Below are 15567 nucleotides of genomic sequence, written 5' to 3'. Positions count from 1 at the left end.
CTCCTTAAAGCGATTGCGGCGAGTTGGCTCTGGTCTGAAACCTGGCTCCGCCAACCACCCTGTGTGCCCCCCCCCCCCCCCCAAAAAATGTGGGGGCTGCCTCTCGGGCTTCCTTCGTGGTCGCGAACCCCGGTGTCGTCGTTGTTCCTCCCCCGCTGCCTCCATCTACTCCCATGGAAGGCGATCCCTTCCGACCAGGATCTCCTCCCACGTCCAGGATCCCTTACCATCCAAGATATCCTCCCATGTCCAGGATGTCTGCTCCTCCTGGCCACGCTGCTTGGTCTGTTTGTGGGGGGGATCTTCTGTTACGCTCGTTGATGGAAGGATCGGACCAAGGTGCAGCGTGGTAGACGTACAACTTTCTTTTATTGATGACACCAAAAAATATATATATACAAAACGAAACGTACAGTTCTGTAGTGCTGGAAAGCAACAGTACAAAAACAAGATCCCACAAACTAAAGGTGGGAAAAAAGGCTGCCTAAGTATGATCCCCAATCAGAGACAACGATAGACAGCTGCCTCTGATTGGGAACCTTACCCGGCCAACAAAGAAATAGAAAAACTAGAATGCCCACCCTAATCACACCCCGACCTAACCAAATAGAGAAATAAAAAGGCTCTCTAAGGTCAGGGTGTGACACCAGGCCGATACTTGATGGAGAACTTAAAATCGGCTAACTCGGCCACCCATCGGTGTGTCGTCGTATTCAGCTTGGCTGTTGTCAATAGATAGGTTAGCAGATTGTTATCTGTGTAGACTATGAATGAAGGGGTGTAGTATAAGTCATCTCGGAATCACTCACATATCGCCCACTTCAATCTCTCACTTATCGCCCACTTCAATCTCTCACATATCGCCCACTTCAATTTCTCACATATGGCCCACTTCAATCTCTCACATATCGCCCACTTCAATCTCTCACATATCGCCCACTTCAATCTCTCACATATCACCCACTTCAATCTCTCACATATCACCAGTGGTGGAAAAAGTTTTAAATACAGTTAAGTATCAAAAGTAAATGTAATTGCTAATTGCTAAAATATACTTAAGTATTAAAAGTATAAATAATTTCAAATTCCCTATATTAACCAAACCAAGACGGTACAATTTTCTTGTTATCTTAATGTACGGATAGCCAGTGGCAAACTTCAACATTTAGACATAATTTACAAACGAAGCATGTGTGTTTAGTGAGTCCACCAGATCACATGCATTAGGATGACCAGAAGTTGTTATCTTGATAAATGTGTGAATTGGACCATTTTCCTTTCCTGCTAAGTATTCAAAATGTAACGAGTACTTTTGGGTGTCAGGGAAAATGTATGAAGTAAAAATAACAGAATTTCCTTACGAATGTAGTGAAGTAAAAGTTGTTAAAAATATAAATAGTAAAGTAAAGTAACCCTGAACAACTACTTAAGTAGTACTTTAAAGTGTTTTACTTAAGTACTTTACACCACTGCATATCGCCCACTTCAATCTTTCACATATCACCCACTTCAATCACTCACACATCGCTCACTTCAATCGGTCACATATCGCCCACTTCAATCTTTCACATATCTCTCACATATCTCTCACATACTGTAAGCTCATATACATTGTGTCATTGTTCATCTTGGCTCTGAGACAGCGTGGCCTGCTACATTCACCTGATCAGTTTTTCCCACTGGCTTCCTTTGTGCTCTACAGCCCTTTGAGAAGTCCCCTGATTGTCCACACATAAAGCAGTGATCACCTGTATCATTTTCTTGACAGACACTGCATCCTCTCTTTCCATTCCATCTAGACTAATGTGCAGTCACTGGGGGGGGGTTGTGCATACGTTTACGCATTTCCTTCACTTCCTCCTTCAGTTGCTTCACCACATCAAAAAGCTCAGCGTCCCTTTGACTAGCTGCTGCTGGGGCTTTACGACTCTTGGTGTTCTTTACAACTTGAGAAGAATGATCTTGGACCTCTAACATTGCGTCTGCGCCACTGGGGCTTTGCTGCTGGATCTGCACCCCAGTCTGTATTTCGTAAATTTTGGTTACTTTACTACTACTTGTATTCTTTCTTAGTTTGCTTTGTCTTTCACACTCAAAGCTAGCTGCTTCATTCATCTTGACAATTAGCATTTTGTCTGTCACTCTTTGATCATCGAGATAATGTTTCAGTTGAAACGTAATGTGATCACTCAACAGCCCTGTACTAACTGACCTCAATAACTTCTTCTGCATGACCTCTGGACTGTACTACCCGTCTGACCCTACTCTCTGGCAGCAAATAACAACCTCTCTTTTACCTCAATTGCACTGAAAAGAAAGTTATGTGGGGACTCACGACTGTCTTGGGTTATGTTTAATAGCCTGCGGTACAGGTCAATGGAACTGTCCTCCTTGAAACACACCTTTAAGATTGTTTTGAGTTGTTTTGAGTTTATTTCAAGCATTTCACATATGTTCAGGCCTGGACTGAAAGCCTGTACTACAGCTTCAATGACTTCAGCTTCACTGTGTCCCTTGTTCAGTCCCATGTCAATCGGATGCATTTGACTTGTGTATGAGAGTTTGTTTGTTTCTGTGTATTGTCACTTCAAATAACCTGTTTGGCTGTGGATATAGCACACTTTGTGTAACTGGCCCTGGGCTGGGTCCGTTGTTTCCCACTTTCTCATTCAACCTCGTGATTTTCTCGGCTAAGGCTTGGGTAGCAGCATGAAAACTCAACTGGAGATCTGAGTATTATTTTTGTACACTCTCAAATCCTTCTTGGCTCCTACAATACTCTTTTGGTTCAGTTCCATCACTTTGCTTTAGCTGGTCTGCTAACTTGAACAGGTCATTCAGATACAGCTTGGCTACATCACCTTCTTTTTCAATAACTTCATCCATTAATTCCACAATTAGGTGGATACATGTTTGCCACCTCCTCTAATTCTCAGCTGGGACTTTAACATAACCACACATCTTTTAGCTATCCTGGCACTGTTCCATCTCCATACTCTGCATGCGCGCTGCCTCTCTTCTCGCGGAGATAGCGTGACCACTGTCAATGATGGTCCGGTTCTATTTTTAGCTGTGTCATCCAATCCGTGGCACAACATTTCTCCTGCCTAGCTCACCAATTGTGTTGCACACTTGAATAATGATGACAACATTCAAGCGTGTAGAAGTTTAGAACGTTTACGTTCCTTTTCCCGAAATCACAAGACAGTGGCTCCCGAGTGGCGCAGAGACAGTGGCTCCTAAGACACTACATCTCAGTGCTAGAGGCGTCACTACAGAACTTGTTTCGATTCCAGACTGTATCAAAACCAGCTGTTATTAGGAGTCCCTTGGCCCAGCGTCATCCAGGTTAGGGTTTGGCCAGGGTAGCCCGTCATTGTAACTAAGAATTTGTTCTTAACTGACTTGCCTGGTTAAATAAAAAAATAAAGACAGGGCCATCAGCCATGCTGCCTGTATCATCACTACGTCTCCTTCTACTGATGTTCAAATATCTAAGAGCTCTGAGGTGTCTTAGTTTGCCTAACATTGCCTGACATTGAGTATTACTCAGTAATAACCACAATAGCTATCTCATATCCTAAAATACTAGCTTTACATACCATCTGAATGAGCGTCATGTCTAAAGATATTACCTCAAAAATATAATATGAAAAATGGGGGGGTATATTTCTTATGCCTAATATTACTATGGGTCCCACATATACAACAAATTACCATGTGCATCTCTAATTTACTTGAGCCAATCAGATAGGCTATTTTAAGTTTATGCTCTATGCAAACCGAAACCAGTTGATAACATACAGTAGAATTAAACAGGTGAACAGACAAATTATATGTTGCATTGAAATGTGTAGGCTACCACTGTAAGCAGGCCTACTGTAGTCACATTTCTTTCCGGGTAGAAATGTTCATCGTCAGCTCATTCAAACACTGTTCCCAGTGTGTCCGACATGCACTTCCTGGTCCTATTGGGAGGTGGCGTGGTGCTCATTCATACCCAGTAACATGCGCAGAACGTAAGGTTGAATTTATACATTGTGTATGCTAATGCTTTTACTTTTGTGGATCAATCTGTATCCAAGTCGACTGCCTATATATATATATATAGGTGTTTTTTCCACCTCCTAGTGGTGGGTTGAGCAAAAAACGTAATCATCCACTTAAAATAACTAATGTTTTTTTTTCTTCAGTTGCATTAAATGTTTCAATACAACTTAATATTTTATTGAAGATTCTATACATGTGCTCGTGCATTTTGTATGGGAAAGTAAAATAGCATTCGATTGTAGTAGGCACATTTTCTGAAGAAACCATTAACATCGTTAATATTGTACTCTACAATAGCATGTGAAGTATTCCAATTTAATGTTTTTATTACCCCGTGGCAATGCGTTTCTTATTATAACCTTAGCATATGTGTTTATTATAACCTATCCTACTACTGTTATGTTCATTGGTAGGCCTAGGCGAGGTACCGGTAGTGTTAGTCTAACAATAATGTTATTTTTTACATTTACTATTGAGAAGAATGCTAAACTGTTTTTTAGCAAGTATAACATGTTGTCGATGCTAGTGACGTAGGACTCCCATGCCTTGAATGTGGGAGGACGTAGGGAAGAAATTCGGCATAGACCTCTCAGTAGGTGCCTATGCGCAAGCGGAGGATGCTTCTGCATGTTATTCCTCAGCATCCGGTCTATATCTCAGAGTTGGTTCTCTCGCTGTTTCCATCGAGAAAGTAAAGGAAAACTCGAAGTGATATGCTACCTATATTGTATTTTTGTCAAAAACTAAATTGCATTTAATGAAGAATGGAATTTCGTAGGATCAAGTCGAGAAGAGACTGTACTATCTCTGTCGCTCAGTGAGTATCTCGCCGTTTCTGATTGTGCTGCTACCGAAATGCTTGAAACTGCTGCCTGTTTGGTCGTGCGTAATACCGGGGATTGCAGTATATTGCGAAGCTAGTCTCCTGACAAACAAACAATGTACCCATTCAAGCCTGGCTCAGAACGTGTCCGATGACTGATTCATGATTTAATTTGCCTTTTGGATTGTAAGAAGATCAATGGCGAGTCCTGCGCGTCCGTGCGCCCTGGTGCCATTTTAACACTAATACTGTGTTAATTTGGGTTTGCATGTCTGCACTGAAATTGCCAACTCCAAGACTCATACAACGTTGATGCTGGATAATTCAGCAACATTGTTGTAAAAATGCTGAACAGCGTTTTGTTGCTCAGCGTTTTAACTGTGACCAGTTTCTCATCGAAAACTGAGAGTCGCAAAACTTCGAAAGACATTTGTAAGAACCGCTGCTCATGTGAGGAAAAGGAGAATATATTGAGCATCAACTGTGAAAACAAAGGATTTACAACGGTTAGTCTATTTCAACCCCCACCGAACAAAATCTGTCAACTCTTTCTCAATGGAAACTTTCTTTCGAGGCTGAATCCAAACGAGTTTGTCAGTTATGGTAATGTGACATCACTTCATCTGGGGAACAACGGGTTACAGGAGATAAAGACTGGAGCTTTTACTGGACTGAGATTTTTAAAACGACTTCATCTCAATAACAATAACTTGGAGATAATCAAGGAGGACACATTTGCTGGTTTAGAGAGTTTGGAGTATTTACAGACAGATTATAATTACATTAGCGCCATTGAAGCAGGTGCATTCGGCAAATTGAATAAACTCAAAGTATTGATTCTCAATGACAACCTCCTGCTCTCTCTTCCCAACAATGTATTTCGTTTCGTTATGTTAACGCATTTGGATCTAAGGGGGAACCGGCTTAAGATGCTGCCTTTTGCTGGCGTGCTGGAGCATATAGGCGGCATAATGGAGATCCAACTGGAGGAGAACCCGTGGAACTGCACCTGTGATCTGATCCCCTTAAAAGCCTGGCTGGACACCATATCAGTCTTTGTAGGGGACATCGTGTGCGAGACCCCATTCAGACTGCATGGCAAGGACATTACGCAATTGATAAAGCAAGATCTATGCCCCCGACGAAATGCTGGTGATTCTAATCACCGCGCAATGCAGCCTCCCTCTGATTCCCAATACCACGGCCTTTCTCCCACCCTACACCCCGGTGTCACTCCAACAAAAACCCCAAGGGCCTCCCGTCCCCCTAAAATGAGAAATCGCCCCACACAAAGGGTAACGTCTAGTAAGGACAAACAAGTGTTCGGGCCTATAATGGTTTATCAGACTAGGTCCCCTGTTCCCATGACCTGCCCTAGCATTTGCGTATGCACCTCTCAGAACCCAGACAGTGGATTAAATATCAACTGCCAGGAGAGGAAATTGCATAATATAACAGAGCTTACCCCTAAACCGTCCTATCCAAAGAAATTGCATTTAACAGGCAATTACTTGCAGACCATATACAGAACAGACCTAACCGAATACAGCTCACTAGAGCTCCTCCACTTAGGAAATAATAGAATAGCTGTCATTCAGAATGGGGCCTTTGAAAACCTAGCTAATCTACGGAGACTTTACCTCAATGGCAATTACATTGAAATTCTATCCCAATCATTATTCGCAGGGCTGCAGAGCCTTCAATACTTATACCTGGAGTATAATGTTATCAAGGACATTTTACCACAGACGTTTAACTCCTTACATAATCTGCAGCTGCTGTTCCTAAACAACAATCTACTAAGATCCCTTCCCGACAATGTTTTTGGAGGGACTATGCTGACAAGACTAAACCTGAGGAACAATCACTTCTCCCACCTGCCGGTGCGCGGTGTGCTCGACCAGCTCTCCGCATTCATTCAGATCGACCTGCAGGAGAACCCATGGGATTGCACCTGCGACATCGTTGCGCTTAAAAACTGGATGGAGCTATCCAGCACCAGCGTTGTGGTAAATGAAATCACGTGTGATTCGCCCTCCAAACACGCAGGGCGGCTCCTCAGGTCTCTGCGTAACGATGCAATTTGTCCCGAGCCTAACGAGATCACAATAACCAAGGCCCCCACCGTCAGACCCAGCACTGACTCCACTCCTCCCTCTGCCATCACGCCCACAGACGAGCAGGTGCCCGAGATGCACGCGGAGGTTCCCCTGTCGGTTCTCATACTGGGACTGCTCGTGGTTTTCATTCTGTCGGTCTGCTTCGGGGCTGGTTTGTTCGTATTTGTGCTGAAACGACGCAAAGGTGCTGATAGCGTTCCCGCCAGTGCCAATAATGTAGATTTAAACTCCTTCCAGGTACAGTATGGTTCTTATAACACAGAGCCCACTGCAGATAAAACAGAGACGCATGTGTATAACTACATCCCTCCCCCCGTTGGTCAGATGTGTCAGAACCCCATCTACATGCAGAAAGATAGCGAGCAGGTGGCCTACTATAGGAATCTAAAGGAACTAAGCTTCAGCACCATGGACACTAAAAAGTCGGAGTTGCCCCCAAGTCCATATACCATAAGCACAGTGGAGTTCATTGGGAAACAATCTTGCGGCAATCGAGAGCCGGAGCTGCTTTATCAAAACATTGCAGAGAGGGTTAAGGAGCTTCCGACTGCTGGGGCTCTGAATTATAATTTTTGCACTTTACCGAAAAGACAATTCATTCCTCAATATGAAACCACAAGGCGACACAACCAGGACAGGTTGAATAAAACGGTTCTCTATGGGACTCCACGAAAGTATTATGCCAATCAATCAAAAGATGAACACCCTGTGCTGCCTGGGAAGCTAAAAACAGAACCAGACTACCTCGAAGTTCTGGAAAAACAAACTGCAATGAGTCAGTTGTAAGATATGGCCCTACTTACTATCATCAGTAATGATTACATCGATATGTATCTATGTACTCCACAAATTGACGAGTCCAACTCAATCAAAGCAACCTAAGCGTTTGCTCTCCATTATTTTCCAGCTGTATTGAGTAAACGTATATGCAGTTATACTATTTTACTGGAGGTTTAAATTATTTCTTCTACTTGAAATAATGTCTGTAGCAGGTACCGCAAGAACTATGTAAAATACTGCTTTGTGCATTTCATATTCTATATTTTATTTCGTCTGTGGGAAGCGATATCATTTTAATAGAAGAACAGAAGTGAATAATTATGAAATGACTTTCCTGTACATAATAGCCTATTGATGGTGAGTGTGAAACACATGTACTGGTTCCGTCCACTTGGCAATCCATTTATTCCAGAAGTGCCTTTGCACTCCAAGTATTTTATCGTTGCTTTCTGCAAATTGACATTTTATAAGTGCTGTATTTTAAGAATCTTTATGTAAAATATAATTTTTTGTCCATTACATTAAACATAACTGAAGAGTGTATGATATTTATGGTAGAGAATATGTTTTGAATATCTAAGTGTCTTTCAAGATGTACAATTTAGAGAATTGCATAATATTGTATGATATAGATGATCAATACAATGCGCCATAAGCGCAATAAAATTTTCACTGATGCACTTTGTCAAGTCTGAATTAAGCATTAAGATTTTACGTCTCTCTCTCTCTCTCTCTCCCTCTCTCTGTGTGTGTGTGTGTGTGTGTGTGTGTGTGTGTGTGTGCGCGTGCGTGCGTGCGTGCTTCCATGTGATGAGGAGGGGGTGGGTGGTTTAGGGGCGGTAACAGCACTCTCTTTGATCTATAGACCACCGTGTATTGACGAGGAATTTGCTGAGCACTTTAGCTGAATGACGCTTGTGCATGCAATTTATCGACCAGCGTTGCTTTAGGTCCCTCACTGTAATACCACAGGACTACCATTCATTTCATACCTATAATATTTTTCTCAAAAGGTAGAGAGCAGCAGTGTCCTCTAAAAGTATAGATTATTTACCAGTACGTTACGATTTACGGATGATAAAAACTACAGCTCCACAACACCTGCTCTCCTGTAGCCTACCTGAAACGCACAACATGATGATTAGTTCTCAACGCTCCTTATACCAAAAATAGTTTGTTTCTAGTGGGTTTAAATGGACCAGTTTATGTTTTGACCTTCAGGTGACATTTGCTTTGAAGTCTGCTGTGGGCATAAATACAGTACCTTCTCCAGTTTTTTATTTTGCCCGTTTCTTCACGTAGCTATGGTGTCGCTGTCCATGGTGCTGAATGTTTTCTGCTTGCTACTAATGATGCATTTTCTATGGATTCTACTACAGTAAGACTTTTCACTTGCTTTGTTCGATTTCACATTGACTTTGTTATGAGTGCATCATGTTTTTGTTGTTGTTGTTCTTAATCATATTAATTAATTAAACTGAGAACTAAATCAAATTGGGAACTTAAATTAGCAATAACTGGCCTACTTGTGATTTAATTGAACCATTAATTTAATGCTTATGTGAGTCTTACAATCCTGCTATTATGCTTGTGGGTAAGTGAGCTTGTGCTTGTGGGTAGCAGAGGCCATTTGAGTTGGTGTGAGTGAGACTGAGTGAAAGTGCTGTTCATTCTTTCTGAAACAGAGTGATTTTCTTTCCTGCATGGCACAATGGGTCTCTGTGTTGCTGTTTACTGCTGCTGTGGAGAATGAGGGGTTGGACATGTCTTGCACACCAATGAGGCTCCTCCCTCCCCACCACACACAGATGTCGATGGCATGCAATAGCTTTACAATAGAAGTTATCAATCACTCCGGTCAGTTGACACCAGAAGATAAGATACAATATTATACATTGACAAACGTGGTGTGCTTAACAATTTGAGGATGACTTTGAAGTATGTGATTGTGTGTGCTTGAATGACTGTTGGATGTTTTTGGGACACAGCCTGCTCTCTAGAGCTTCACTGGGGTAGTTTTGTCACAAACGATTTCCATCCATGGAAAAATCCATAGTAAAGGAAGCAATTGAGATCTATCTTATTTGATCAGCATATTGTAATTGATTCACTTTAAATGAACCCTCTTTCATTTAATTCCAACAATATGGTTCCTGTTGTAGACTAAGGTTCTACATGGGGGATGTAAACTTTGACCTTGTTTTGCTAAGATGTGAACTAGTGTGAATCAATGGAGACTGCTTGGGGCCTCTCCTGAGGCGATCATGGACCTCTTCAGAAATGCTCTTGGGCAAGTTCATGTTTATTCAAAGGTTGGACTGGTTTGTTACCCTCTTTGATTTGTGATGAGGCCCAAAGAGAGTGGCCTATGCTTGTTGTGTATGATACTGAATCTCTTTGACATGGTGGAGACCAAGAGACTAGTGGGAAGAATGGAAGGTCGATATTCCTCTTTCCCAGGGTCCCCGGAATTGGCCGGAGTCACAACCAATTCACTCTCATAGTAAGGAAGTGATGCCGGATTGTGACATTTGAAAGGTCAGGGTCCGTAATGTGTAAAATACCATTTTTGGATCACTATAGATGCATTGTTCCACATTAACTGTTGGTTATGAATTTCATAGTTTCTCTAAGAAATGTTCAGAAAAATGCTAGGCTCCTACTGCATATGGTAATGCTGCTGCAGGATTGTTTTTTGCATTCATTAAATCAAAGTGATCAAGTACACAACTTAAAGTACAGTTGCATTTTTTTTTGTATTGCTTTGGTGAAATTTTCACAAGTATGTGGTACGTTTTCACAACTCTTAGTATAAAACTCCAAACAGATCATCCATAAGACAGTTGTTTCAAAACTCTACGCACATTTTCAATTAACTAATTACAACACACAAAACATAATGACTTTTTCATCCTAATGTGTTTCATCTAGAAATACATGTTCATATTGCAATACATGTTCATATAAAGTAACTGCCTTTCACAATGTAATGCTCACTTTACTTTGATAAAATACGTTTTACTATTACTTAATCCGACTGCTCTTAATGGATGATCACTAAAACATTTGGTAAACCTATAGATTATACATGTACTACTGCCTGGCCTACTACAGATTATGAGAACTACATAATGAAAATGTACGTCTGTAAAGTAGAAACGTGAAAAGTATAATATGTACTTCTATAATGATGACTATTATGATTTTACTGTACAGTAATAAAAATATATATCTGATATCGACAAGATCAGGGAGATGTACTCTATGTAACAAATCAAATCAGAGTTTATTGGTAGCGATCACAGATTAGCAGATGTCACAGCAGGTTCAGTGAAGTGCTTGTGATTCTAGCTCCTGTAGTGCAGAAATTCAATAGCAACACAATAGCAACATGCAAATAATTCACACTGCTTTACTTATATTTTATTGACCAATACAGTACTGTAATATATTACATTTATGTAGCAGATACTTTTATCCAAAGTGAACCCAGTGGGAATCAAACCCACAACTCTGTTGTTGCTAGTGCCACACTCTAATGAACTGAGCTACAGTTCCACTACAATACAGGAGAACAGTGCTGTAAAATACAATATGTGACTACAATGCAGGTGGAAGGTGTATGATGGCCATCCTCATGAGTGTATCACCCTCCTTCAGTACATGGATGAGGCATGCAATGATTTCAATCCAGACCTATGTCAGGCTTGGATTCGCCATGCCAAAAGGTTTTTCCCTAGGTGCATGGGGTGGCAGGTTGCCTAGTGGTTAGAGCGTTGGACTAGTAAACGAAAGGTTGCAAGATCGAATCCCCGAGTCTGTAGTTCTGCCCCTGAACAAGGCAGTTAACCCACTGTTCCTAGGCCATCATTGAAAATAAGAATTTGTTCTTACCTCACTTGCCTAGTTAAATAAAGGCAAAAAATGAACAATGAGGATAGTTATTGCCTAATGTGAAAACAGTACTGTAATTTAAAGTTCTGTAGCATACTACATTCAAAGTGCAATTTTGTATTTTACCTTGTTTTGCTATTGGATTAACTGGTTGTTAAAGGAACGGAATTGAGAAGGTATTATAATGTGTTTTGTTGATTAAATATTATATTATATTTCACAGTAAACTTCTTTTTTGGATTAATGTGGTGAAAGATGTCTACAAACAAAATGAATGCACACTGAAAGGTTTAAAATGTAAGACTGGCTCCGTTACAAGTGTTACCAGATTGGAGTTTTGTACTAAGAGTTTAGAAAATTCACCACATAATTGTGAAAATAGCTAAAATAAAAACTGAAATTGAAATCTTCAGCCTGAAATATGAGCCATGGTCACATTACATTCAGAGCTTCATTTTAGTAATTTCAAGCGTCCAGTCACTAGAGTCAATGTTTCCTGCCGACTGGGTTGTGGATAGTCTTTGTTGAGATCTCTCTCTCTCTCTCTCTCTCTCTCTCTCTCTCTCTCTCTCTCTCTCTCTCTCTCTCTCTCTCTCTCTCTCTCTCTCTCTCTCTCTCTCTCTCTCTCTCTCTCTCTCTCTCTCTCTCTCTCTCTCTCTCTCTCTCTCTCTCTCTCTCTCTCTCTCTCTCTCTCTCTCTCTCTCTCTCTCTCTCTCTCTCTCTCTGCGTAATCATTTAGGCATTAATGATTGGCCGTGTTAGATGTTGACAGAACTCCTTGAACAGCTGTCGCAGGATAAACAACCTTGTAGTCTCTGCACAATGTACAGTCTTCTGCCTTGCAAAACAATTGTGTGATCTATGAACACTGAAGTGGCGATGGTTTAAAACACACAGCCACAACCTCTCTGTTAAACGCACTAAGTAAATGGTGAAGGCTGTTGGACTCACAGCCATGACTAAGATCAATGAGACGCTTGCCCCATCTTTGCGTATGGCCGTGTGGTAAAGGAATAGTGACAGACTGCAGACTTCTCCAAAGGTTAACTCAAGCCACATCTGACCTTGTGTCCACTTCCATCGGAGCACAGCACATTGATCTTATTAGAAAAAGAGAGTAAGAGAAATTGAATTCAAACTCCATCCAATGGCAGTGAGAAAAGGCAGTGTAAGTGATACATGAGAAGGGCCAAATATACACTTACAATATATGGCACATAGGCTAGCTAGCATTCACTTCTGTGCGATTCCGTCATATGAAAGGTCGCTGGTTTGAACCCCCAGCCAACTAGGTGAAAAAATCTGTCAATGTGCCCTTGAGCAAGGCACTTTACCCTAATTAAGTCGCTCTGGATAAGTACGTCTGCTAAATGACTAACATGTAAATGTAAATATGAGGTTACATGTAGTACACAATTCAGAAGTAATGTAAAGGGGTAATGTTGTGAATTTATGAGTATGTTATTTAATGAAATGTTTACTTTGTTTGACACTTTGGTCCTTTGTAGCTCAGTTGGTAGAGCAGGGCGCTTGCCACGCCAGGGTAGTGGGTTTGATTTTCTGCACCACCCATATGTAAAATGCATGACTAAGTCACTTTGGATAAACGCGTCTGCTAAATGGCATATATTATTATTCTTATTATTATTATATCAAGTGGAGATTGATCCACGTATGTGTGAGTGAGAAACAACTAAATAAAAGCCACTATCTTGAACCACCCTCCCACCGCTCTGCCCCATATGACGCTGAGTTTTAAAACACTTTTCCACATGAGACAGTATCAATAAGTCTTTCCTGTTCAATGCCTTCCATAAAATATAATCACTGCAGTCATTATTCGGCACTTGAAGTGTGAAGCGGCTACACAGTAAGCCAATGTCCCAGGGAAGACTTTATTGGTTTGTGTAACAAGGCATGGCAAGTGGCTCCTCTAGGATCAAATCTCCCACTGGTTAGCAGTCCTACCCTTTGACCCTCACACAATGGAGCACTCATGTCCCAGGAAGTGCATGGAGGCCTTTCTCCCAGCAGCATGGAAAAGTCTTTATTTTTACCCCCAGGAATGCAATAGAAATCAACAGCTTGGTTGTCAGACCAATATAACTCTCTCAGCTCTGTATATGGACTATGTTATATAGGATATCATGCAACAATGAATAGGAAAGGCTATACCTCCACCACATACCTCCACCATTCCTATATTTCCAACTATGTTTTGTATTAATATATTTGTATAGTTTTGTATTCACATCCATGGCTCAATCTGCCTTGTCTTATACAATACTGTATATTAATAGCAATCCATATTGCTGGAACATGACTAATATAGTGTTGAATTGATAATATAGCCCCTGACGCCAGGTGTTTGTAACATACAGTATGTGATAGCAGTGCCTTTGGGAACTCACAGGGAGGTCTGGCGGCTCCTCATCAGTGGCTTAAAATAAAACATTATCCACATCGACTAACATGAATGGAAACGTGATGATGAAGTACAAAAAAGAAATAAACCTTTGAAGCCATAGAAAGTGCAATTGCCTGCAGGAAAGTCACAATCCCAATTTTTGGCAGTGCATAAATAATTTCAACTACAGCTGGTTCTTCAAAAGAGGCTACTGCATTTTCGCATTTCAATTTGACACAGCTAGTGCTCTTTCAAGGATTCCGGCATTCAAATAATTCCTCCTATGCAGAAGTATAAGCAGGATCAGTAAATGGGCCATATTTGAGGATTTTATTAAGGAAAAAAAATATATATAGACAGAAAGAAGGAGAAGCTTGCAGGAAAAACGATCAAAAATAATATAGGTGGACGGTTTCTTAGGAAAGGTTTTTCTCCGTCTGTCAGCCATTTGACAAGATGGGCTCCACACTTACAAAAAACGATTATTGGTTTTCTCTTTTCATTGAAATATTGTAATAGAAATAAAGATTCAAATCTGCAATCCTACTCAACGAATATATTACGGTACTATTTAATTCTATCCATGGTATGACTAATAACACAGGGCTTACACATTGACATGCAAATATTAATGTGTGCTCTAGATTTCTGTGTTGCTGACTTTGTCTATAGAAGGGAAGAGCACCGGAGGCCCTATGGTAGTCTGTGAATGATAACCAGCCGTTCTCTGGAGGCAGCAGCATAGTCACGGATGATAGTCCAGATATCCTGACAATCAATGGTAAGCTCAGACTGTGTTAGTGGGGGGGATGCATCCATGTCAAACTGTTTGTCAGTTGAATGCAACTGACCACTGACGCCCTTGAGGATGCATTTACACCACCCGCCGCCAAATTACACTTCGCATCCCATCAAACCCTTATTCAACAACAACTCAGATGGAGGACCCAAAGGAGGTCTCTCTACGGCCACAGCTAAGGCTACGACCATCCGTCTGTTGAGTAGTGTGACTCAAACGAAGACAAGACTGTCTGTTTGACTTAACGTTAATCTGTCTGCTGCTAATGTCCTTTCATTGTTAGATGGCTGGAGGGCAAGATGCACTCTGTTGCTCAAGTGAAGGACAACATAACAGTACATCTATGTATTGAGTTACAGGGTTTTAGTATATAGTGGCATTGTAGATTACAGTTCTTAAAGACACTATGCAGAGACTTTTAGTCTAAATTGCATTAGCTTCCCTTTTAGCATAGCATGTGTACCATCTAAACCATATTTAAAGGTCACATCCATGAGGGTTGTTAAAGAAGTATTGAATAACAAATGTTTGTAGTTTTAGTTTAGATCTACATCGATATTTTAGTAATTTAGCAGACAATAATATCCAGGGCGACTTGCCGTAGTGAGTACATACATTTTCAGACTTTTTCGTTATTTTTTGTACTACTTTTTTTTTCTCCTACTGAATGCCAGTGAGATACTGCCCTAGGAGC

At 41.0% G+C, this 15567-nt stretch overlaps 1 protein-coding gene across 1 annotated transcript; it reads left to right on the top strand.

The window, feature by feature from the left end:
• The first annotated feature begins 4651 nt into the window (after positions 1–4651).
• On the top strand, positions 4652–8451 carry slitrk2 (SLIT and NTRK-like family, member 2). The gene has a single exon (XM_071411334.1). It carries the CDS (start codon positions 5218–5220, stop codon positions 7777–7779), a length of 2562 nt encoding a protein of 853 aa, XP_071267435.1. The 5' UTR covers positions 4652–5217; the 3' UTR covers positions 7780–8451.
• Positions 8452–15567: the final 7116 nt, after the last annotated feature.

This window comes from Salvelinus alpinus, chromosome 7, assembly GCF_045679555.1.
Source record: "Salvelinus alpinus chromosome 7, SLU_Salpinus.1, whole genome shotgun sequence".
NCBI lineage: Eukaryota > Metazoa > Chordata > Actinopteri > Salmoniformes > Salmonidae > Salvelinus > Salvelinus alpinus.
This window is presented reverse-complemented; position numbering and strand designations above follow the sequence as displayed.

Excerpts from the sequence above, each read along its gene's own strand:
- slitrk2 (XM_071411334.1), top strand. The coding sequence starts at position 5,218 with ATGCTGAACAGCGTTTTGTTGCTCAGCGTTTTAACTGTGACCAGTTTC.